Source organism: Scyliorhinus torazame, chromosome 17 (genome assembly GCF_047496885.1).
Source record: "Scyliorhinus torazame isolate Kashiwa2021f chromosome 17, sScyTor2.1, whole genome shotgun sequence".
NCBI lineage: Eukaryota > Metazoa > Chordata > Chondrichthyes > Carcharhiniformes > Scyliorhinidae > Scyliorhinus > Scyliorhinus torazame.
This window is the reverse complement of record NC_092723.1, coordinates 43,814,158-43,840,742: the sequence shown is the minus strand read 5'-3', so window position 1 is coordinate 43,840,742 and position 26,585 is coordinate 43,814,158. Positions and strand designations below refer to the sequence as shown.

The 26,585-nt window shown below is 42.8% G+C and overlaps 1 protein-coding gene and 1 long non-coding RNA gene across 5 annotated transcripts in view; one reads left to right on the top strand and one right to left on the bottom strand.

The window, feature by feature from the left end:
• LOC140393852 (diphosphoinositol polyphosphate phosphohydrolase 1) overlaps window positions 1-4,317 on the top strand; it is a 92,312-nt gene extending 87,995 nt beyond the window's left edge. For both annotated transcript variants that reach the window (XM_072480386.1, XM_072480385.1), the window contains exons 4-5: window positions 1,018-1,102; window positions 2,130-4,317. In XM_072480386.1, the coding sequence (XP_072336487.1) occupies window positions 1,018-1,102; window positions 2,130-2,323 (279 nt within the window). In that variant the 3' untranslated portion in view covers window positions 2,324-4,317. The remainder of the gene's footprint in view (window positions 1-1,017; window positions 1,103-2,129) is intronic.
• Window positions 1,098-26,410, bottom strand: LOC140393854 (uncharacterized). Of its 3 annotated transcripts, XR_011935750.1 has the most exons (4): window positions 26,208-26,410; window positions 16,958-17,023; window positions 15,353-15,434; window positions 1,098-1,594 (listed from the first exon to the last, which is right to left on the bottom strand). It is a non-coding gene; the product is annotated as an uncharacterized lncRNA (long non-coding RNA). The 3 variants fall into 3 exon arrangements; XR_011935749.1 differs by lacking the exon at window positions 16,958-17,023; XR_011935751.1 differs by lacking the exons at window positions 15,353-15,434; window positions 16,958-17,023.
• Between the last annotated feature and the right edge of the window lie 175 nt (window positions 26,411-26,585).

Genomic DNA, 26,585 nt, shown 5'->3' with positions numbered 1-26,585 from the left:
TGCCCTTGACATAAGGCAGAATTTGACCGAGTTTGGCATCAAAGAGCCCTAGCTAAACTGGAGTCAATGGGAATCAGGGGAGAAACTCGTTGCTGGTTGGAGTCCATCCCTGGCACAAAGGAATGTGGCTGTGGTGGTTGGAGGTCAATCATCTCAACTCCAAGACATCGCTGCAGGAATTCCTCAGGGTAGTGTCCTAGGCCCAACCATCGTCAGCTGTTTCATCAATGATCTCCCTTCCATCAAAAGGTCATAAGTGGGGATGTTTCTGGATGACTGCACAATGTTCAGCACCATTTGCAACTCCTCTGATAATCAAGCAGTCCATGTTCAAATGCAGCAAGACTTGGACAATATCCAGGCTTGGGCTAATAAGTGGCAAGTTACATTTGCGCCACACAAGTGCAAGGCAATGACCATCTCCCACAAGAGAGGATCTAACCACCGCCCCTTGATTCAATGACATTACCATCGCTGAATCCCTGACAATCAACATCCTGGGGGGTTACCATTGATCAGAAACTGAACTAGCCACATTAATACTGTGGCTACCAGGGCAGGTCAAAGACTAGGAATCCTACGGCGAATAACTCTCCTCCTGACCTCCCCCCCCCCCCCCCCCCCCCCCACCCAAAAAAAAACTGTCCATCATCTACGAGGCACACATCAGGAGTGTAATGGAATACTCTCCACTTGCCTGGCTGAGTGCAGCTCCAACAACACTCGAAGCTTAACGCAATCCAGGACAAAGCAGCCCGCTTGATTTCTCCCCGTTCCAGAAACGTTCAAACCCTCCACCACTGAGGAACAGTGGCAGCAATGTGTACCATCTACAAGATGCACTGCAGTAACTCAACATGGTTCCTTAGACAACACCTTCTGAAGGGCAACTAGGGATGGGCAATATATGCTGGCCTAACCAGTGACGTCCACATCCCGTAAATGAATAAACAAATTCTGCATGTCTTGGAATCAATGCCTGTTGTGAAGTCATTATAAGATAATATTGTTTTTCAGAATCAAGACAGGAAGCATAGAACATATGTGTACGTTCTGGTAATAACAGAAGTGTTAGATGACTGGGAGGATTCAGTTAATATTGGTAAGATGAAACTTTATTTACTATCTAAATTATCTTTGTCTATTTCAGGCCTTGAATAAAAATGATGCACTACTTTTGTGACTCATTTATATTGTAGTATTTATTCTACAGTATTAGCGAAGGGCTCAGTGGTATTTAATTTGCTCTGTTTATGTTGTGGGATAGTTATATATATCATTGGACTACAGATAACAAACTGCACATAAACAAGATTGTGGATTGCAGTTGTTTTATAGGTATCTGCTCAGGGGCCAGAATGGCTTTATGGATCTTTAAAAGTGGGCTGAAATGTTGAGCCCAGGGTCAACTTGAATAATTCAGCCACTATCTCAGGCAGAAATGTTTACATTATCACAGGTGACCTTCGACCTCTTGCAACAACAAAAAAATCTTAGTCGGTTTTCTGGAGACGGTCTTGATTACTATGCAGCTGCGAGCGTTTCCTGTCTTCTCCATTATTCTTATCGAGTAATGATGCCTAGAGTAGGCAACCTAAAAGAGAGAGAAAATAAATTCAACTGCATGAAATCTCCCTGGTCTTGTAACTTTTGTTTTTTTTTGCTGTTGCTTAGTAGTTGCAGCCCCACTTGTTCATAGCAACATCACTTGAATGAAGGTTGGGCTTTTTTTTTTTTTTTTTGCATTAACTAGTTTCTCTATTTTTTTAAATTCTTAATCATATTTAGGTATAACATTTTGTGCACTTGTATATTTAACAGCTGAGCTGTTGGAGCTTGAAAGGTTCTTTCTGTTTCCAGTTGTCAGTATTTATGCAATAGGTTTTTTGATCAGTGAACCATTTTCATCCTTCAAAGTTGTGCCCAAGGAATAGATTGCATTGATTTAAAAATGGACAAGGGTGCAGAATATGTGCATCGATTGTAACTCCTCTAACAGGTTTTCTATCTCTTTCCTCCAACTCCCCTCCGCTCACCTACCACCCACCCCCACCTTCCCTGCTCATTCCCAATGGATAGGGAGTGGGGGTACTCAATTATGTATGTTTAATCTTTCTCATTTTATTTAGGGAGAAAAAGGGAATGGTTTAAAATAGATGATGCCATTAAAGTTCTTCAGTGTCATAAACCTGTACAGGCCTCGTATTTTGAAACCTTCAAACAAGGCTATTTGGCAAATAATGGAACTCCTGTTGTTGCAACATTATCTGAAGAGAAGGCCTCAACATACGCCAATCAGAGTTCAGTATCCAGTATTAGATGACTGAGAGGAGCTCCACAGTAATTGACTCATCATACATCGAGTCCCAAAGGCATGGACTTGAAAAAGTGTTCAGTGAAAGAATGTTTGACCTAGTTTGATTGCTTCTATACATTGTACATGTATAAATAAATTTTGCATGGGGATCTGCGCAATGTTGATAACGATACTTTATATTGTGATGTAAAATATAGTGCTGAAGATCAAAGCCATAACTAGTAAGTTTTTTTGTTAGATATTGTATATTTTTGATAGGATTGTGAAATTAAGGTACCGGTGTTACACCCAGTTGTCCCCCAGGTATTATCCTATAGAATTCCTAATTGTCAGGTGACTTGGATTTCAACCTCAGGATATTGTTTGGGTGCCAAATGGGTATCGATTTTAGTTCTCTGCAACTTTTTATATATAGCTTTTGTAAATTTTTTGCTGGCTTTATCACCTGCACTACTGCTGTTTACATAAGAAGGAAGCTATGGAACGATTGATCACTGACTTGTACTACTATGTGGAATAACATTCATGACACACACTTCATCACAGTACTTCTGTTAGCTTGTACACAAACTGCTGAATAAGGCCGTTAAAGCATTTTACCTTGTATGTAAGACAAGTTCAAGCCATGCATATTAGGTGTTACCTTCTGTGGAGCTTTGGATTATATTCAGTTTAACAGTGCACATTTCTGTGTCGCCGGCTTTATTTTCCTAATCTCTGCTATTCTCCCTATTTCGTTCTACACTGGATTTAAAGGATGTTCTTTGCAGGTGATTCAAGGTCTTAACAGAGCTGAGAATTTGGTGTTTTGAATTTTCTGATTGTGTTTTTGTTCTTGCAATTTAAAAAGGACACTGTATACTGCTTAAGCATTTAAACTGTGTAACCTGGTTTTTAAATTCCAACTCTGGATTAGTAAAATGTGGAACAAAAATTACCCTGTACAGTACATTTTCCTTTTTTAAACAAATTCTTGATTTGCTTTTTTACTGAGACACAAAATATAGTACTGTTTCTTTTGAAATGAGTGTTATTGATCACCAACATAATTTCAAAATTGATTTAGTTTATTTTATTTTTAATTAATACAGAGATCTGAAATTGTCATAGAATATTTGCCTCAAAACTTGTACAGTCTGCCAGCTAACAAACAGATTGTACCTCAAAGCCTCAATAGAGAAAGGAACATTGCTGAAGAAAACACCCTTTTGTTAACCGAGGGATGGGCTGTTTTTTTAAAAACTCATATCTAGATGGATATCCCTTCAGCCAGTTTAAAAGAGGTGTAAATAAATGTTCATTATTGTAGAACTGTGGAATACTAACATCATTGTACAAATTATCTTTTGCAACTTTTTCCCCAATTGTTGGAAGATTTGGAAGTCTAGAAACTATTGCTTTACACAGGTGGCTCAGTAGTGAAGATTTAAAGCAAACTGGAACAGCATCAGAAAACTGAATGCTTGAGTGAAAATTGTCCTATTCTCCAGTGATGTTTAAAAAATGACAATACTTATGCTTAAGTACATAACTGAAAATATGCTGATGTGATAAATGCTGATGTGATAAATGAAGTTTTGGTCAAAGTAAAACTGAGTACTGAATCATAAGAATGCTTTGTATTTCTGAAGAGCAGACATAAAAATCTTGTTAATATGTAAAAAGTGAAACAAATGGAATCCGTTGATTATGACCACTTAAAGCTTTTACCTGCAATTAATGCACTGTATATACATGTCATTTTTGGTGCTTTCCTGTGTAAAGCCTTAGATGGAAGGGATAAGTGCTAGTTTTTACAATGGTCAGTATTGGTAAGAATATGAGGCATGTTATCCTACTCTTCACATTTTAATGCAACGGTTACACATCAGTTGGAGAGATTGTCACTGGAGGAAGGGCCTTATTTTACCTGACTTAAGTGTGATGCACATGTGAGGCAAGAGATTTACGATTGTAATAAACCTGTGCCAACGAATAAAAACTCACTAGTATTTCAGAAACCAAGTGTTGACTTTTTTTCTTTGTCACGTTATTTATGAAGTGCAGTTTTATTTCTTGTGATTTACATTGAGGATTTCATACTGTTTCCAAATATTTAATTTATGCCAGTGAAGAAAATGTACTTATTAATATGTCACTCAATATTTTCACTAGTCCTTTGTTTCATACTAAAATCTGAGGTCTGAAATTTAGGTAGTCCGATTTAGTTAAAAATAAGATCTTGCATGCTGCTCCATTGCTCTAATAGGGTGTTGTATCAAATTTCTACACATACGTGCATCATGCCTCCGTGATCCGACATATACATTCCTGTTGCTCTTAACCATGCTCATCAAACATACCATTATTGTAAAAGAATGCGAAAAGCTGCCACATAAAGAACTAACACCAGCCCTACCCAATCAAGTGCAGGAGAAAAAATGCTTCCAAGTGCCCTCAATGCCCACTCTAGAATCCTAGAATGATCTAGCATGGAAGGATGTCAATTCAGCCCTAAGTTGCTGCACAGTTGAGTTATCCAATTGATCTCCTTCTACCCTGCCCCCACCCCCCATACTTTCCCCCTTCAAGTATCCAATTTTCCTTTGACTGTTACTAATGAAGCTGCTCCCACCACCTTGTCAGGTAGCATATCCTGGATAAGTCTCACTTTTTTTAAGTTAGTTGCCTGTCATCACAAATCTGACACCTGATTACTGACCCCTTTGCCACTGGAAACAATTTCACCTTATTAACTCTACGAAAAACATTCATAATTTTTGAACACCTCTATTCAACCACCTCTGGCCCATCTCTGTTCCAAGGAGAACAGCTCTAGCTTTGCCTATCCCTACCTTAAGGGAGGGTCCTCAGCCCTGGTAATACTTGAGTAAATCTCACCACTCTCTTCAAAGCCTTGCATCCTTCCTAATGTGTGGTATCTAAAGTTGGCCTTAATACACAAACTGGGGCCTAACCAGCATTTTATAAATGTTTAGCTTAACTTTATGCCTCTACTAATAAAGTCAAGGATCCCAAAAGTTATTTCAATAGTCTTCTCAACTTGTCCTGCTGCCTTCGAAGATGAATGCACATCCACTCTGGGTTTCTCTCCCTACACTCCCATTAAAATTGTACCATTTAGTTCATATTACCTCCTTATTGTTCCTACCAAAATTAATTACTTCACACTTCGTTGAATTTCATCCTTCACGCCTGGGTTTTGCAAAAATAAAATTAACATCAACAAAATACCTTTATGAATGTACAAGGCTATTTGGCTCAACACAGATTTACTTGACTCTTTATCTCCACTCTGGAATTTGAGGAAGCCAAATGTAAATTCGGGGCCATATTTTACTGGAACACACAATCTGCTTGCATGCCTCCTTGTTAATATTATTGCATGTTTCCATTTTAAACATTTTTGCTGTCAAAGTTGCTGGAAACACAAGCTGATTAGTGCAGACAACAGAACCTTTAGTGAACAGTAGCACACGCTATAATTCAATGAGACACAATGAACAGAGGATTAAGGAGGAGGGGTGAATTTGAATGAACTCAATGTCAAATTAGGTACAGAAAGTAAAAATGGAATTGAGAAAGAACAAGTAAAACAAAATATTGCATGCTCCATTGCTACAATTTTTAAAACTCACAACCTGCAGGAATAAATCTTTATTAGGCTTTTATAATTGTTTACTTTCTGGGCAGGTGGGGTTTACAGATAATTATAACACTGCCCAGAAAGTACTTAAACTATGAAGTTTAGTAAGGAATGGACAATCAATGTGCAAATACAGCAACTTTATTGCTATCTTGGGGAAATTAAGGGTTAGCTAATAAGCTAATGCGAGCAATATAAATTCATCAGCTACTGATGGTAATTTCACATTGCAGGTTGCTGGCCAATTTGCATTTATAACAGCATGCACCATTCACACTTTTCACCAAAGTCTGGGCCAGTATCACCAACTTTAGCAAGAAGTAATATTGCCGTTTTACTTGATTATCAATGACATGTAAATGTTCCAATTTCATTCCTGATTAACCTTGCTCTGATCAACCTTTCACCAGTGAGAGTTGGTTTAGTGGAGTATTTCTGTTTCTAGTCAGAAGGTGCAGGTTCTGGACAGTCCCCCTGAATAGTGATTGGAATTCTGGATTAGCTCCAAAGGAATAGTTTGTGTTTCGTAGGTCTGCCATCTGTCATTAAATGGATTGTGGGTGTGTAGAAAACTCTGCTGCTTATTGGAAGTAGCCGATGTAAATATGGTTAATGCCATGGAAGGAGTATTAATGTCTGGGCCATTGGACAATTAATCAGATTGAAAATCTCCCCCCCCCCCCATTTATCTCATTATTCTTCAAAGGAAGAGTGTGAAGATGTGATTTTTTTTGAAGTGTGGTTATAGCCAGATTTTTTTTTTTTTTTTAATTTTTTTGCAGCAAGTGGAGAACCTTGCATAGTAGTTAGCATTAAACGTTCATAGATATCTAAATGTCTAGTTGAAGTGAATTTTTAATTCTACTTCATATACCATTTGGGTCTAGTTGAAGTGAATTTAATTCTACTTCATATACCATTTGTACACATCGCTGAAGGATAAGTATGACTTGTTATTTTAACTTCTAATGCTTTTCATAAATGCAGATTTGTTTTTTCTTTCAGGACTCCATTAGGGATGGTCTTAAGACTGAACCCCTTGTGATGCTTATACATACAGGCTTTGTATGTCCTATCCTTAATACCTCCATTGAGAGCATTCTTACACTCTCACCCAAGTTGTCATTTAAGATTGTTAACCCCCCCACCTCCCCCACCCAGTAAAGAGGGACAACATTAACTTCTCTAGATGAGCAAATAGCAGTCTCCGAGACCCTAGCCTAACATGGCTGTGAAACTTCAAGGATAGATCCTAAGGTGGCATACCATTTAAAATTTGATTTATGTTACTTGTAGTGGGGAGGGGGGGGGGGGGGGGATCTGATCGGTTCTTGTTAAGAATTGGGGGAAATTATTAAAAAAAAGACAAGTGCAACAGCTGATTAGAGGCAGACATCTGAAGAAATTGAGGTCATTGGAAAAAAAACAGTATTTTCCATGTGGCTAGAGAAAACAATGGGGCTATAGAGGTGGCAAATTTAAAGTGGAGAGATAGGAAAATGGGCACGTACCTGCCAAAAGCCAACTCCACGGGGTGAATAACATCAAAGGGAAAGAAACAGAACTGTAGAACCCTAATTAGAGGCTAACATCAGAATTCCATCAAGTTGCAGATATGGTCTCCCGAAAGAAGCAGCCAATTTCTACCTTCACTGAACTTGAAGACTATTTCCCAGATGTGTCCACCATAACTTGGTTGTGGTAATTACTTGCTGGATTTAGCTGATAAAGTTACTTAAAATTGGAAGTTGCTTGGGGAAAGGGGTGTTTCAGTGTTCCGGTAAACATCGGTAAGTTGGGGACCAAAGGACAGTTACATGTAAAAATTCTCCATATAGTCATCAAAACGTTTAAGTGTCAAAGCATATTATAGTTCTGTCACGTGTGTTTTGTCTTTTAAGTTCCTCACTGGGCTGTACACTGTTCCTCACATTATACTAGAAAAAATAAATACAACACTGTGAACTCTTGTGTTTAACATCAGCGTGGTTCATAAGAATTGGAGGTTCTTGGCCGGGATTTTAAAATGTATAATTCCTTGTGTTAGGGAATTTGTGACTTCTTACCTTAACAAGTATGAGGAAAGCGTGGGAACCAAGTGAGGTGTGTGATTTAAAATAAGGTGGCAACAAAAATGGCTGTTGCACTTGCTAAGACTTGTTTGGGAATAAACAAGAAACCTTGGAAAGTTTGAAAAGTATACCTAAAGCTGAATTGATAAAATTGGTGAATACGTTACAATTAAGATTACCTGCACGGATGAAGAAAACAAGTAATTGAAGATATAGCAATACATTTAAATGTGCACCGGCTGAAGGTTTCATGAAGACCCCGCCTTCTCAACCTTGCCTGAGATGTGTTGATTCTCGGGTTAAATCAACACATCCAGTCGATTTCGGTGGGAGAACAGCTGGTGAGTCAGTTTCAGCGGGAGCAGTGCGGAAGTGGTTGCTGGGAGGTAAGTCTGTCCTTTAAAAGCACTTGTCTTTGCAGGGGCAGGCCAGTCGATTTCGCCTTGAGAACAGCTGGTGAGTCAGTTTCAGCGGGAGCAGTGCGGAAGTGGTTGCTGGGAGGTAAGTCTGTCCTTTAAAAGCACTTGTCTTTGCAGGGGCAGGCCAGTCGATTTCGGCGGGAGAACAGCTGGTGAGTCAGTTTCAGCGGGAGCAGTGCGGAAGTGGTTGCTGGGAGGTAAGTCTCCTTTAAAAGCACTTGTCTTTGCAGGGGCAGGCCAGTCGATTTCGGCGGGAGAACAGCTGGTGAGTCAGTTTCAGCGGGAGCAGTGCGGAAGTGGTTGCTGGGAGGTAAGTCTGTCCTTTAAAAGCACTTGTCTTTGCAGGGGCAGGCCAGTCGATTTCGGCGGGAGAACAGCTGGTGAGTCAGTTTCAGCGGGAGCAGTGCGGAAGTGTTTGCTGGGAGGGAAGTCTGTCCTTTAAAAGCACTTGTCTTTGCAGGGGCAGGCCAGTCGATTTCGGCGGGAGAACAGCTGGTGAGTCAGTTTCAGCGGGAGCAGTGCGGAAGTGGTTGCTGGGAGGTAAGTCTGTCCTTTAAAAGCACTTGTCTTTGCAGGGGCAGGCCAGTCGATTTCGGCGGGAGAACAGCTGGTGAGTCAGTTTCAGCGGGAGCAGTGCGGAAGTGGTTGCTGGGAGGTAAGTCTGTCCTTTAAAAGCACTTGTCTTTGCAGGGTCAGGCCAGTCGATTTCGGCGGGAGAACAGCTGGTGAGTCAGTTTCAGCGGGAGCAGTGCGGAAGTGGTTGCTGGGAGGTAAGTCTGTCCTTTAAAAGCACTTGTCTTTGCAGGGGCAGGCCAGTCGATTTTGGCAGGAGTGGAGCTGGCTGGTTAGTCAATTTCAGCAGGAGCTGAGAATTTTTTTTTTTGTTTTTAAATTAGTGTTTTAGGCGGGAACAGGAAGTCGACCCGCGGACGTCTGGGAAGACCCTCACCAATAAATTCTGGTGGAGAGGAAACCCGAGACACTACACGTGTAGTGTCTCCCACCCACCCTCCTCCTCTAACCTAATCATAAAACCCATTGGTCTGAGGTAAGTACCATATTTTATTATATATTTAGTTGTTAGCCAGATCTTGGTAGAAAGTTGGAGGAATGGCAGGGAAGGGCGTGCAATGTTCCTCCTGCAGGATGTTTGAGGTGAGGGATGCAGTTAGTGTCCCTGCTGATTTTACCTGCAGGAAGTGCTGCCATCTCCAGCTCCTCCAAGACCGAGTTAGGGAACTGGAGCTGGAGTTGGAAGAACTTCGGATCATTCGGGAGGCAGAAGGGGTCATAGATAGCAGCTTCAGGGAATTAGTTACACCAAAGATTGGAGATAGGTGGGTAACTGTAAGAGGGACTGGGAAAAAGCAGTCAGTGCAGGGATCCCCTGCGGTCGTTCCCCTGAGAAACAAGTATACCGCTTTGGATACTTGTGGGGGGGGGGGGGACTTACCAGGGGTAAGCCATGGGGTACGGGCCTCTGGCACGGAGTCTGTCCCTGTTGCTCAGAAGGGAAGGGGGGAGAGGAGCAGAGCATTAGTAATTGGGGACTCTATAGTCGGGGGCACAGATAGGAGATTTTGTGGGAGCGTGAGAGACTCACGTTTGGTATGTTGCCTCCCAGGTGCAAGGGTACGTGATGTCTCGGATCGTGTTTTCCGGGTCCTTGGGGGGAGGGGGAGCAGCCCCAAGTCGTGGTCCACATTGGCACTAACGACATAGGTAGGAAAGGGGACAAGGATGTCAGGCAGGCTTTCAGGGAGCTAGGATGGAAGCTCAGAACTAGAACAAACAGAGTTGTTATCTCTGGGTTGTTGCCCGTGCCACGTGATAGTGAGATGAGGAATAGGGAGAGAGAGCATTTAAACACGTGGCTACAGGGATATGGTGCAGGCGGGAGGGATTCAGATTTCTGGATAACTGGGGCTCTTTTTGGGGAAGGTGGGACCTCTACAGACAGGATGGTCTACATCTGAACCTGAGGGGCACAAATATCCTGGGGGGGAGATTTGTTAGTGCTCTTTGGGGGGGTTTAAACTAATGCAGCAGGGGCATGGGAACCTGGATTGTAGTTTTAGGGTAAGGGAGAATGAGAGTATAGAGGTCAGGAGCACAGATTTGACATCGCAGGAGGGGGCCAGTGTTCAGGTAGGTGGTTTGAAGTGTGTCTACTTCAATGCCAGGAGTATACGAAACAAGGTAGGGAACTGGCAGCATGGGTTGGTACCTGGGACTTCGATGTTGTGGCCATTTCGGAGACATGGATAGAGCAGGGACAGGAATGGATGTTGCAGGTTCCGGGGTTTAGGTGTTTTAGTAAGCTCAGAGAAGGAGGCAAAAGAGGGGGAGGTGTGGCGCTGCTAGTCAAGAGCAGTATTACGGTGGCGGAGAGGATGCTAGATGGGGACTCTTCTTCCGAGGTAGTATGGGCTGAAGTTAGAAACAGGAAAGGAGAGGTCACCTGTTGGGAGTTTTTTATAGGCCTCCTAATAGTTCCAGGGATGTAGAGGAAAGGATGGCGAAGATGATTCTGGATAAGAGCGAAAGTAACAGGGTAGTTATTATGGGCGACTTTAACTTTCCAAATATTGACTGGAAAAGATATAGTTCGAGTACAATAGATGGGTCGTTTTTTGTACAGTGTGTGCAGGAGGGTTTCCTGAAACAATATGTTGACAGGCCAACCAGAGGCGAGGCCAGGTGTTGGATTTGGAGGTAGGAGAGCACTTTGGGGACAGTGACCACAATTCGGTGACGTTTACGTTAATGATGGAAAGGGATAAGTATACACCGCAGGGCAAGAGTTATAGCTGGGGGAAGGGCAATTATGATGCCATTAGAAGTGACTTGGGGGGGATAAGGTGGAGAAGTAGGCTGCAAGTGTTGGGCACACTGGATAAGTGGGGCTTGTTCAAGGATCAGCTACTGCGTGTGCTTGATAAGTATGTACCGGTCAGACAGGGAGGAAGGCGTCGAGCGAGGGAACCGTGGTTTACCAAGGAAGTGGAATCTCTTGTTAAGAGGAAGAAGGAGGCCTATGTGAAGATGAGGTGTGAAGTTTCGATTGGGGCGATGGATAGTTACAAGGTAGCGAGGAAGGATCTAAAGAGAGCGCTAAGACGAGCAAGGAGGGGACATGAGAAGTATTTGGCAGGAAGGATCAAGGAAAACCCAAAAGCTTTCTATAGGTATGTCAGGAATAAGCGAATGACTAGGGAAAGAGTAGGACCAGTCAAGGACAGGGATGGGAAATTGTGTGTGGAGTCTGAAGAGATAGGCAAGATACTAAATGAATATTTTTCGTCAGTATTCACTCAGGAAAAAGATAATGTTGTGGAGGAGAATGCTGAGCCCCAGGCTAATAGAATAGATGGCATTGAGGTACGTAGGGAAGAGGTGTTGGCAATTCTGGACAGGCTGAAAATAGATAAGTCCCCGGGGTCTGATGGGATTTATCCTAGGATTCTCTGGGAGGCCAGGGAAGAGATTGCTGGACCTTTGGCTTTGATTTTTATGTCATCATTGGCTACAGGAATAGTGCCAGAGGACTGGAGGACAGCAAATGTGGTCCCTTTGTTCAAAAAGGGGAGCAGAGACAACCCCGGCAACTATAGACCGGTGAGCCTCACGTCTGTAGTGGGTAAAGTCTTGGAGGGGATTATAAGAGACAAGATTTATAATCATCTAGATATGAATAATATGATCAGGGATAGTCAACATGACTTTGTGAAGGGTAGGTCATGCCTCACAAACCTTATTGAGTTCTTTGAGAAGGTGACTGAACAGGTAGACGAGGGTAGAGCAGTTGATGTGGTGTATATGGATTTCAGCAAAGCATTTGATAAGGTTCCCCACGGTAGGCTATTGCAAAAAATACGGAGGCTGGGGATTGAGGGTGATTTAGAGATGTGGATCAGAAATTGGCTAGCTGAAAGAAGACAGAGGGTGGTGGTTGATGGGAAATGTTCAGAATGGAGTACAGTCACAAGTGGAGTACCACAAGGATCTGTTCTGGGGCCGTTGCTGTTTGTCATTTTTATCAATGACCTAGAGGAAGGCGCAGAAGGGTGGGTGAGTAAATTTGCAGACGATACTAAAGTCGGTGGTGTTGTCGATAGTGTGGAAGGATGTAGCAGGTTACAGGGGGATATAGATAAGCTGCAGAGCTGGGCTGAGAGGTGGCAAATGGAGTTTAATGTAGAGAAGTGTGAGGTGATTCACTTTGGAAGGAATAACAGGAATGCGGAATATTTGGCTAATGGTAAAGTTCTTGAAAGTGTGGATGAGCAGAGGGATCTAGGTGTCCATGTACATAGATCCCTGAAAGTTGCCACCCAGGTTGATAGGGTTGTGAAGAAGGCCTATGGAGTGTTGGCCTTTATTGGTAGAGGGATTGAGTTCCGGAGTCGGGAGGTCATGTTGCAGCTGTACAGAACTCTGGTACGGCCGCATTTGGAGTATTGCGTACAGTTCTGGTCACCGCATTATAGGAAGGACGTGGAGGCTTTGGAGCGGGTGCAGAGGAGATTTACCAGGATGTTGCCTGGTATGGAGGGAAAATCTTATGAGGAAAGGCTGATGGACTTGAGGTTGTTTTCGTTGGAGAGAGGAAGGTTAAGAGGAGACTTAATAGAGGCATACAAAATGATCAGGGGGTTGGATAGGGTGGACAGTGAGCGCCTTCTCCCGCGGATGGTTATGGCTGGCACGAGGGGACATAACTTTAAACTGAGGGGTAATAGATATAGGACAGAGGTCAGAGGTAGGTTCTTTACGCAAAGAGTAGTGAGGCCGTGGAATGCCCTACCTGCTACAGTAGTGAACTCGCCAACATTGAGGGCATTTAAAAGTTTATTGGATAAACATATGGATGATAATGGCATAGTGTAGGTTAGATGGCTTTTGTTTCGGTGCAACATCGTGGGCCGAAGGGCCTGTACTGCGCTGTATTGTTCTATGTTCTATGTAAATCACTGCCAGTCAGCTCTCCCCCGGGGGATAGCGCCGATGGTCATCTGGGGATAAGACTCATCAGACCAAGTATTTTGGAAAGTGAAGTCATTGAATTTGATAAATTCAAATAAAATCAGGATGCAGGCAAAATAGGAATCAAAATGAAAAAACTTGAGCTTCAAATGCAGGAAAAGTGAAACACAGGAAGAGAAAAAGCTTTTCAAAGGGAATTAGAAATGCAAAGGTTAGCAATAGCAGAAAGGGAAAAGGAGAGAGGATTTCAATTTCAAAGGCCGGCAGTGGGAAAAGAGACCAGAGCAGGTGGAGGACGGAAGGAATTTTCGACATGGACTTAGTGGAGATAAGTTTAGATTGTGCAGGCACTTCCAAAGTTTGGTGACAAGGATGTTGTGACATTTTAAACTTCCTTTGAGAACATAGCCAGACAAATGCAATGGTCGCAAGGTGTTTGCAAACCTGTTGGTCAGGCTACTGAAGACTTTGTCTTTGTCAGAGCAAAGTCTGGGAAGTACAGTGAAGAAAGCTATATTGAGTGCTTACAGCCAAAGGTTTCCACATGTAAGAAAACAGTATGGACAGAGTTGTATTGAATTTGAAACGGTTAAAGTAATTTTGATGGTTGGGTGAGAGCAATAAAAGTAGAAGGAACCTAAGACGGCCTTTGAGAAGTACTTCTGTTGAAAGAATTAAAAGATTCATTCCCTGCAGTGGAGGAACAAAGAGTTAAAACTGCAAGACGGAGCTTGCTGATGACCGAGTTGGTTCATCGAGCAGAGCCTTTTTTCAACACCACCTTTTAAATCTGAGAAAATGGGAAAGTGCGAGAAAAGACAAGCAAGAGAGGGAGAGGTTGAAAATTCCAAGGAGACTTCACCTCAAAATAAAAAAGACGGTCCTGAGGGAATGGGAGATATTCGGAGTTTGGGGCTGGTTTAGCACAGTGGGCTAAACAGCTGGCTTGTAATGCAGAACAAGGCCAGCAGCGCGGGTTCAATTCGCGCTGCTGAATTCGGCCTCCCCGAACAGGCGCCGGAATGTGGCGATGGGGCTTTTCACAGTAACTTCATTGAATTCTACTTGTGACGAGCGATTATTATTATAATAAACTGAGTGTAAGGATCCTCCTACTCCATGTCTGTCCCTTGTTTATCCATTTAATTTCTGTTCTATTAAAGTTTTTTGTACATGGACAATTAATGGGACCTAGGCCTTTAAGATGAACTTTGCCTTTAATTTGAGTGGCTGGTAAACTGAAGATTGACTTATGACCTTAGGCAAGGCAGATCACAAAAAGCTGTTTATATTTTGGATCAGCGGACTCCAGGGAGATAGTGGTGACATATCTTGATGGACTTGGTTGGTGGCCAATGGGCTGGCTCAAATTGCCAGGCCGATGCTCGATGCTGATTGGTACTGACCATTCTGGAATGTTCTGTAGAGCCAGGAAGGGTTCATCTTTGTTTCAGTTTTTAAAAATCCTGCAGCAGAACAATATCTCTGCTGTAGCTGTCTCCAGGAAAGCAGATCCAGCCGGCTTTTCCTCTCGATCCAGCCTGTGTTTAATTCTTGAAGGGAACTCTTTGGGTTTCCCTCCCTGAATTGTTAACAGACTTCTCTGAAGCCTTGTGCAAGCTGATTCTCTGATACTCTGTTTTCCTTAGTAAAGCTGGGGAAGATTCTGGTGAGTCTGGAAACCAGTTAAGTTTAAAACACAGGATGGAACTGGGGAGAAAGTGAGACTGAGAATCTTAAGAATCAAACTGGCCTGAGGCTGTTACTTTGAAGGCCTAGGGTAATAAAAGTTAGTGATCACCCTGGAGCCTGAAAGCACTGAATGAATGTTCTTGCTAGAAGATCCTCATCAGAAATCCAACCGGTGGTTTCAATCCCGAAGCATCCTGGAAGGAAAGCATGCTGTAATTACCTCGACATCGAAAGCAAGGAGACTCCTCACTAATTTTAATTCCTATTATGTTTCTTCTTCCCATCTTCTATGTGTGTCTGGCCTGTGTTTGGGTAAAGGGTGGGACAGTAAAAAGGGGGAGTAATAGATTAGTTGACCGTTATTCTGTTATAGTTATTGCAAAGTTCAACTTGGTTCCCGATTGGTTGCGGTTAACCTACTAACCTGGTGGCTATAACGTATTGAGCAGTCAAGGGGCCAAAGATTTTGCAAATTTTATACAAATTATTGGTTAATTCACTTGTGTTGGGACTCCGGGTGCGTAGGACTGGAATCAACAGCGCACTAGCCCAGGATGTGTAATGGGCCACATCAAATCACCATGCTGGGATTTAAGTGGAAAGCCGGTTGGAGTTATAAATCTTAAGAAAGGAACTATTTCTGGAGAACAAGAGAAGCCTATAGAATTTGTACACGGAGAAGACCAAACAATAGGGGTGAAAACTTTTGCACAAATTACACAGGGGCAGAGTGACCAGCAGATGTCTGATGTGTTTCAGAATTTTGTAAATGTAGGGAAAGATTTTCCAGGTGTACAGAATGAAATCGAAAAATAAATTAAAACTTTGAAACAGGAGTGAGTCAATTGCTAATGTTATGGGATAAGGATATTTGTTATCTAGAAGGAATATTGAAGGAAAGACCCTAGTCAGTAGTATTCACAGAGAAAACAAGAAAAATTACGTTGGTGAAAATAAATGAGTAGCTTGAAGACTGGTGAAGTGATTGTAGGAGTAGTAGAAACATTGCCCATTGCAATTCATTCTAGGGAATTATAAACTAAATCACAGTAGTGATGCCTATTGTGGTTGAACAGCCAGTTCCAGCAAAACCATTCTGGAGTGTTTCCTGGCTGTGTAATAACAAGGTCACAGGTAGATAAGTTAAGATAAGAGGCAGTGGAGTTACGAGCACAGGATGAGAAAAGTCAGACAAGGTTATGTGATATCTTTAGCAAGCTGAATAAAGATGGAACAGATGAAGGGAAAGAAACCGATGTGTTTAGTTCAAAGAGATGGATAGAATTAGATCAGAGTGATTCCAAATTAAAACCAATCTATCAAACAGCTTACTCGGAATTGGAGTCTCAGTATATTCCTGAATTATATAAAGGATCACATATTAATGAGAAAATGGTACCCCACACATGTTAGTACAGATGCCAAATGGGCATAAATACATCAAATTGATTACCTCCTGAGTATAGGAAAGAAATTTCAAGGATAGCTCATGAAATTCCATTAGGGGGGCATCTCGGAATAAGGAAAATCCAAGCAAAGATACAGAAACAGTTTTAGTGACCGGGATTACGTAAAGATGTAGTTACATTTTGTCAAACATGTCAAGCTGCAGTAAAGCCAGCACCTTTGATCCCTATTCCAGCTTTCGAAGAACATTCTAAAAGAATTCTAGTCGACTGAAGAACAATTGTCAAAAATATGAAGTGGAAATCAAAACTTGTTATGGCTATTTCCAATAGATTTTCTGAAGACATATCATTAAGAACCATTGCAGCCAAGAGAATGGTAGAGGAATTAACCAAATTCTTTACTATATATGACTTGCCAAAAGATACAATCAGATCAAAGGACAAATTTCATGTCAGGATTATTTAAACAGGTTATAAATAGCCTGGAAATAAAACAGTACAAATCATTAGTATATCACAGTCACAGGAAGTATTAGAGAGGTGGCATCAAACTTTGAAAACAATGATGAGGGTGTATAGTCAAGATAACTCATGATTGGGACAAAGAGATTCCATTTTTATTATTTGCCATTAGGGATGCGCTCAATGATTCTACCAGATTTAGTCCTTTTGAATTGGTCTATGGACAAGAAGTTAGGGGTCCCCTGAAATTAATCCCAAGAAAAATTATTAAATAAGAAGTCAGAGACAACACCATTGGACTACGTATTAAATGAGGCTTGTGAAGAGGCAAGGAAGCATTTAAAGACCACAGCAGGATTGAAAGACGTGGCTGAAAGGAAAGTGCAGACTCGTAGCTTTGTGCAGGATAGAAATTGCTAGTGCTATTACCCATGTGGGGTGAACAACTAAAACTACATTTAGTGGACTAGCAGATTGAAAGAAGACTGAGTGAAGTAAATTATCTGGTATGTACACCAAATAAACATAAATGTCACTGTGTCATGTTAACATTTTGAAAAAAATGAAATGAAAATTGCTTATTATCACAAGTAAGCTTCAAATGAAGTTACTGTGAAAAGCCCCTCGTCGCCACATTCCGGCGCCTGTTCGGGGAGGCTGGTATGGGAATTGAACCGTGCTGCTGTCCTGCCTTGGTCTTTCAAAGCCAGTGATTTAGCCCTGTGCTGAACAGCCCCATCCTTAAGGGGTATAGAGATAGAGGAGATGAGGGCAAGTATGAGGTCTTGAAGGAATGAAGCAGGGACAAGAAGGGTTAAATTCTGCGAGTGATTTCCCTTTAATTCATTTGGGTAATGAAGTACTGAATAATTTACACCACTGGTTAAATTATCTTCCAGATACAAGTCGAGGTGAATTGGAAGAGTTACTGCAGTCTTATAAATGTATTTGTGGGAATAAGTTAGTTAGAACCGGGATAACGATGCATGTAGATGTAGAGGAAACAGTTCCAATAAAGCTAAAGAAGAAAACAAGTATTTTACACATATGACTAGAGAAAACAATGGGGCTATAGAAGTGGTAACTTCAAAGTGGAGAGATAAGGAAATGGACATGTGCCAAAGGCCAACTCCACAGGGTGAATAACATCAAAGGGAAAGAATCAGTATACATGTGGAACCCTAACTAGAGAAATAGGAAGACAGCTAAATAAAACATCTATATAGGTTAAATCCAGCAAAGTTATCACAAGCACAGCAGCAAATTGCATATATGCTCCAAAATGACATTATTGAATTGAGGTCTAGTGATTGGAGCTCCCCTACTGTAATAGTGCCAAAGATGGATGGAACACAAAGGCTTTGTGTGGACTACAGGAAAGTGAATGCCGTTACCAGGAGTGATTTGTTTCCTATACCACGGTCAGAGGATTGTTTTGAAATTGTTGGACAGTCTACATTCATCACAAAAATAATCTTGCTAAAGGGCTATTAGCAAATACCTTTGCCTGAGAGGGCGAAGGAAATCTCAGCATTCATGACACCAAATGGACTTAATGAATTTAAAGTTATGCCGCTCGGGATGTCCATTTCCTTATCTCTCCACTTTGAAGTTACCCATTGTTTTCTCTAGTCGTATGTGTAAAATATTTGTTTTCTTCTTTAGCTTTACCCGCAACATTTCAGAGACTAACAACTAAAGTTATTCAAGGACTACGTCACTGTGCAGTGTACATTGACGATTTGGCAGTGTTTATTGTCGAATTTGGGAAGAACATCTACAACACTTAAAAAGATTGGGAACGCTTCAAAGAGGCTAATCTCAACATGAATTTTGCAAAAAAACAAATTTGCTAAAGCTCAAATTTCATATTTCAGACATGTCGTGGGGCATGGTTGAATGGCCCCACGAGATGCGAAAATACAGGCCACTTGGGATTTTCCAGAACCTACAACAAAAAAATTAATTTTAAGGTTTCTGAGAATGAGTGGATTTTATCATAAATTTGCGCCGAACTTTGGAAGTATGATAGCACCACTAACAGAGCGTTTGAAGAAGAACAAGAAATGTAACATTTAAAACCTGTGTTGACAACATTGCCAGTTTTAGCTGCACCAGATTATGACAAGAAGGGGAACTTGGACTTTAGAAGCCTGTGGGGTATTAAGGAAATTAAACTGTCACCAACAATTGAAAAAGATATGGTTTGGTATTGGCATTGCAACATTTTGAGATTTATGTTGCCAGTAATCCACCATAACCCCTAAAATTGCTGGAGAACTTTTGAGATCAGAACACCAGGTTATTCCAATGGAATTTGTTACGACAACTTGTTCATTTAAGAATAATTCATTTGGTCGGGAGAGAAAACGTCATTGTGGATGCTTTATCCCAAGTGTAATATAGACTATTTGGGAACACAGTGCAAATACTCTGGGATATATTTTATGTTAATACATACTTTTGAATTTATAATGGTTGATTAGGTAGAACCAATAAGAAATGGCTGAGAAATGAAATTGTCTTTCAAGTTAAGACGTTTCATTTTCTAAAGAGAATTTGTTCAGAACTGGGGGAAATTTAAAAAAATAGAGAGTTGATTAGAGTCAGACATTTGGAGAAATTATGAATTTGCCTATCAATGGAAAACAAGTATTTTACACATATGACTTGAGAAAACAATGGGAACTTCAAAGTGGAGAGATAAGGAAATGGACATGTACCTGCCAAAAGCCAACTCCACAGTGTGAATAACATCAAAGGGAAAGAAACAGTATAACTAGAACCCTAACTAACGAGAAAGGAAGACCGCTAACATCAGAACTGCAGAGTCATAAGTACAATTAAATGTGATAGTGTATTATAGTTCTTGTAATGTGTTTTGTCTTTCTTTTAAGTTAATAAAAATTCTTTATTAATTGTTCACACAAACACATGGACTGTTCCTCTCTGGGTTTTAGAACGAGAGGTCACAGGTATAGGTTGAGAGGTGGTAGATTTAGAACTGAGATGAGGAGGAACTACTTCTCGCAGAGGGTGGTGAATTTGTGGAACTCGCTGCCCCATAGTGCGGAATAATCTGAGTCATTAAATGGCTTCAAGAAGGAGATAGAAATATTTCTGATAAAAATGGGTTAAAGGGATATGGGGAACAGGTAGAAAGGTGGATTTGAGACCAGGAAGAGATCAGCCATGATCTGATTGAATGGCGGAGCAGGCCCAAGGGGCTGAATTGCCTACTTCTGCTCCTAATTCCTATGTTCCTATGTACACCTTTCCTCACAATATACATATATCACTATGATCCAGTGTTGCTAGATATCCTTCTGTGTTTTGGGTTACCTTTACATTTAACATTAGTGTGGTTCGTAACATTCTGAAGGAAACAAGAGTTCTCATCTGCTTTTATATATGTATGAAATTATTGCAGTGTAGATTTACATTCTGTGTGATAAGTTTCTGATCTCAGTGTTCTACCATAAAGGACAAAAACAAACCTAGATTATTTCCCCCATAAATTGGGAAAATCAAAGCAAAAGAATAAAGAAAGTCATATTAATTAAAATTACTTGGGTCTTCCATTTAAGGGACTGACTTAAAACCATTTATTTCAAATATATCACCTAGTCAGGGATTGCACTGAAAATGTTTGTACTTTCAATTCATAAACATCAAAGCAATGTGTGGTATACTTTATGCAGACCCCTCTGCCCTAGTCCTTTACCCATTTGCCACATCAATACTGCCAAACCAACTCCATGTTTTTGATATGCATACATGCAAAAATGCTTGGTATTAATGACTGAACCATCAGCACAGGTCATGGTAATTCAGCCAATTAAGATATCAATGGTGCAGACTTTCATTCTAGTGAAGTGCAGGGTCACTGCTCAATTCCCCATACATCCAGTTTATAGAAACTTATCCTTGTCCCACAAAATTAGTGATTTACTCACTTCTGTATCACTTAAAATTCTGATTTTATTCCCCCATTCCATTTTGTACACATGGAATAACTTTCCCTCATATGCAAAATTCTTAAACACATCAGTCACCTGCTGGTCACTCTGCCCCTATACAATTTGTGCTTACGTTTTCACCCCTGTTGTTTGATCTTCTCTGTGTATAATTCCAATCGGCTTTTCATACTTCCTTTCTTAAGATTTATAACTCCAACCGGCTTTCCGCTTCACTCCCAGCATGATGATTTGGTGTGGCCTAGTTTATTACAATGAAAGCATCTAACTTTCCTCATATCTCTCATTCCCTCAGCACCATCTTTTTTTTATTTTGAGGTGAAGTCTCCTTGGAATTTTCAACTATTTCCTCTCTTACTTGACAGTCTTTTTCTCACACATTCCCGTTTTCTATCTTTCTCAGGTTTAAAAGTGTGTCGATAAAAGACTCTGAACTATGAACCAACTCAGTCTTGTCTTGCAGTTTTAATTCTTTGTTCCTCCACAAGAGATCTTATCACTGCTGGTAATGCATCTTTACAGTCTTGCAACAGGGCCTCACAGGTTCCTTCTACTTTTAATGCTCTCACCCACCTATCAAAATTACTTTGTTTAACCCTTTCAAATACAAGTCTGTCCAAACTGTTTTCTTACATGTGGAAACTTTTGTCTGTAAGTCTCTGGTACTAACTCCTAAGCACTCAATGTAGCTTTCTTCACTGTATGGTACTTCCCAGACCTTTCTTCTGACAGACACATAGCCTTCATTAGGGTTACTGACATTGAAACAGCCCTGAGATGGATAATGCCCACCATCTTTGCTACTCCGCCATCTTCCAGAACCATGTGACCTTTCAAATTAACTTGGTGGATAATACAAATTACTTTTCATTTGGCGGATTCCAAGATCTCAAGATCTATCCCAAAAAGAACCACTATTTGCTCAATCACCATTCCATTTCAGACAATGAGTGGATTTGAATTTGGCAGATTTTGGTGTTTTCCAATTCCCTGTGCCTCTTACACGATTGCCGGGCAGGTACAGGACATCTACCTGCAATGGTTTAGACACACTTGTCTGTCCAGGCTAGCTGCCATGCAGATGCAATCCCTGATGGAATTCAGTGTCTGGAAAGCGAGTAGAAAAGTCTAAGGATGCTAGTCTCCGGAAAGATTTCTAAGTGTGGTAATGAGCAGGAACTGCCACAAGCTTCACGGTGCTCAGCCCAGCAACACCGGCAACGCTATTCAACATTAATTAGTCCACTTAACGAGACTGCACGGGCTTCTCGCTGCAAATGAAGGCTCACCAGCCGATTCACCAGTCCCCCACTAACAAGGTCGAGCAGCATTTAAACAGCAGTTGCACAGCCAGCCCCACTCAGCTTGTAGCCATGGCGCCAAGACGATCGGGCCCAAGGTTCAGCGATGTAGACCTGGGGAGGCTCTTCAACGCGGTGGAGGCCAAGAGGGATATCCTGTTCCCCTGAGGGTCCCCAAGGGTGAGCCATAGGACAGACAGTGGACGAGGTGGTGGCGGCGTGAGCTCGGGGAGTGTGACCAGGACTGGCCTCCAGTGTTGTAAGGAGGTCATCAACGTACACCGAGCAGCATGGGTGAGTTGACACCATCGTCCCCAGGCCTTTCTGCCCCCATGCGAGCACCCAGCCCCTGATCCCTCCATGCGGCCCCCAACCCTCCATCCACCCCTCTCTCCCTTCAACACCCCAACCCTGCCTTCATACACCCCCTCCCACCACTGTGAACCACACATGCGGCCCTCCCTGTGCCTCCGCAGGAGCTCTTCCAGAATCAATGGGAGAGAGCTCAGACTGGTGGAGGCTTGCCAGACATATGAATCCTCATCATCTTCGGGAAACGGGCCCTGGAGGTGACAGGGGTGGCTGAGGATAGAACGGTCACTAATGTGGAGGTTGGCGCAAGCTACAGAGGTGAGAATCCACTGGGGCACAAATGGAGAACCTATCACGTGAGTTGTTATTGCTTTATTGACTGAACCCTCCCTCCCACTGACCATATGTACATTCTCCCGCTGGTCCTCCAGCCGACGGCACCGGGTGGCCCCATCTCCAGCCTCCAGGAGAACACATCGGAGGAGAGCTCCGAGGAAGCCATGATCGATGCATCACAGCTGTCACCGCCACGCTCCAACAATGCAGAGACACGCACCACGGTGGGAAATGATAGTGGTCAGGCTTCTGGGGCACAATCGGCTGAGCAATACACAACTGATGATGCACATCAGGTGCAGGCAGGAACCCCCAGGCAAGACACAGAGGGCGGCTGGATCCCAGGACCCAGCTGGATCATAGCCTGATACTGAGCCTGTGGAAGAGGTTTTCCCAGAGCTGATGGAGACGTTAGGGTGCCAGGACATTCAGAGGGAGATGACAGCAACACTCCAGCAGGTCCATAGATGATTGGAGGAGTACTCGAGGCTACGGGTGCAGGAGATGTCGCCGGCAATAAGTGGCACCTAGGCCATCGCTGCTAGGGTGGCTACCGCAGAGGAGAGCCTGGTGCATAGCGCCGGTGCCATTAGTGGAGGTGTCCAACGTGTGGCGCAGTCGGTAACAGCCATGGATGGGGGCTTCGGCAGCATGTCAATGACATGACCCAGTACAGCTGCCCCTCCGTCCCAAGGTGAACCCCAGGGTCCTACGGGCACCAAGCGGGAGGAGGGGGTGCTGGGTGCCAACCCGGATGAGGCTGCGTTCCACACGGAACAGGGCATCACAGCTGTGCATGTGCGGTTGACAAGTGTGCCGGGGCCCTCCATCCCCAGAGCCCTGAGAGGACGCCCAACATGGGCATCGCAGGATACGGGAAGTGGTAAGCAGCTGGCTCCCTCCACCTCTGATGTGTATTCTGGGGTCACCTGGACGTAACGGTAGAGCTATGAAGGTTAAGTACATTGAGGGTCACTGAGGGCACCAGGGTCTCACGGTCAATTCCCGGCTTGGGTCACTGTCTGTGCAGAGTCTGCACATTCTCCCTGTGTCTGCTTGGGCTACCTCCGGGTGCTCTGGTTTCCTCCCACAAGTCCCGAAATAAATGCTGTTAGGTGAATTGGACATTCTCAATTCCCCCTCAATGTACCCCAACAGGCGCCGGAGTGTGGTGTCTAGGGGATTTTCACAGTAACTTCATTGCAGTGTTAATGTAAGCCTACTTGTGACAATAAAGATTATAATAAAAATGATTATAAATTTGGGGAGATATCAGAACCACCTTCACCTTCCCTAACTCGCTGCTACTTTTCTGATAAGGGACGATTGAATGCAGCAGAACTCCCAATTGGCCTGGCATATCAGGAGATAGGAACTAAAACAATTTTACAGCCTGGAGATTGCTATTTCCTTTCTTTAAGATTTGTATATCCAATTACAAATGTTTCTCCTGTTCGAATGAGCTAGGACTCATTAAAATATTTTACTGGGGGCTGGTCATTTCTATCCAAGCAAATGTCACAAGCATGTAACAAGTGTAACAGCGTTTCCATTCTAAAGAAGGGATATTAGTGTGAAATAACAACCCTCCCTTTCTTTCTCCACAGATGCTTCCTTTTTCCAGCATTTTTGGATTTTGTTTCAGATTTCTAGCATCTGCAGTTTTTGCTCTTTCCCTTCTTAGGAATTAATTGTATGATCTTGGTTGATGTTCCAGCGCTGTGCTGGGGGATTTTTTTGCGTTGCTGGAGATTATAAAGCGGAGCCCCTATGTCTCTCGTTCGACTGAATGCAAAGCTAGCCTGTGAATTACTTCAGAAGACGGTGGGGGAAATGTCCCGTGTAACAGATAACTGAAGTGGTTATTTGCCTTATGAGCTGCTTGTGGGACTGTGGGTCGACAATACCCTTCATTGGCCCCCAAAGGAAATCGTGGCGATGTCAATGTGTACTATGCAAATATAAAGGCTGGAAACGCTCAACTGCCTGGACCTGTGTTGTAACATGTAAGGTTTACGGACCAGTGCTGGAAAGTGGGATTAAGATGAACAGTTTCTTTTTGGGGAAGGGGGGGTCGGTGCAGACGATGTGCTGAATGGCCTCAACTCTGTGTGCCCTAACTTTTCGCCTGAGGAAGGAACTGCGCTCCAAAAGCTAGTGATTCGAAACAAACCTGTTGGGCTTTAACCTGGTGTTGTAAGACTTCTTACTGTGCCCGCCCCAGTCCCTATAAAGCCGGCATCTCCACATCATAACTTTTCTATGGCAAGCTTTATTTCACCCTAAACATGCTGTGTTTGTTTGTAATTCCACTGGAGGACGCTGTAGCCTCACAATGGGGGACAATGGAGAACAGTCATACTCGCACCTTCTTTGAACTGAACTAGAATTGATTGCGAAAAGCTGAACAATTCCTTCTGTATGAATTGGCAGACTAACGCCGCTTGCCAATCGGCTGATAAGCCATTGTCAAAACTTCCTTGAAGCGTTTTCCAGCGTCCCCGTTTTGCGCTTGTCTTTGTTTTCCGGCTTACCCGTGATTCGACTCGACCTCTTTCCCAGCGGGTTATGTTTGTTTTGCAATGGTGCAGCGAGCTCGCGTAACACTGGCTGCTGTTCCTCGATCGGTCCCGTAAATCTGGCCCCTGGCCCCAGGCCCCAGTTACCGCGATTTTAATACCGCATCAAATTGGGACATTTTTAATGTGACAGTTATTTACTCTGCTGGATATCAATATTTTGGGGGGAATTAACCCACCTCCTTTCTATATGGCGTTGATTAAAGGATAATAGTCCCCTTCCCCAGTACATTTCACAATTAATGCCACACAATTGAACTTGACAGATTCCAGTTATTTATTGTATAAAATAAACCCTGACTTTCACATTCGGGACATAGAAACAGTTCTTGGTGTGAAGATGTATTAACGAATACAACCAATGGAGTGACGATGATTATTTTTGAAACTACGGCTGATGTCACAAGTAAATACGCGGCGCCGATGCCGCCCCAATAATTCATTTCGGAATCTCAATGAGATTCGGCCCATCGAATCTGCATGCCATCTTCTGCGAACAGCCATTCAGCTGTCTTATTCACCCCCCCCCCCCTTAAATAGTGTCAGAAGCAGCATCGTCCGCTTTGTTGTCCACTTACAAATGAGACCTTTTGAGCACAAATTTCCACGGGGGGGGGGGGGGGGGTGCAGTTGAGCAATTTCTAGAGTCAATGCAAATGCCAAAAATATTTCTTAAAAAGGAGATTTGAAACAAATTACCTGAGAGCTCACAAAGCAAAATATGACGAAGTGCGTAGGCGATGCATAATCACACGATTGCAATTCACGTTTGGGTTGTCTGAGGAACAGTCAGCAGACAGTATGGGCAGTCAGTATCCGCAATTGTTGATGCTGAGCAGCTCAGGAAGGAATCAATGAAATTGTGCAATGATCCACCCCCGACGTGTACCGAAACACCCCCCTCCTCCTCCACCCCCTCCTTGTGTATCGAAACACCCCGTCCTCCACCCCCTCCTTGTGTATTGAATCCTCCCCCCCTCTTCTCCCACCTCTTCGTGTATTGATCAGAAAAGGATCATTTCCTGACACCTCCCCCCCTCCCCTCCGCGGGGTTAGCGTCAAGCCCGATAACGTGAG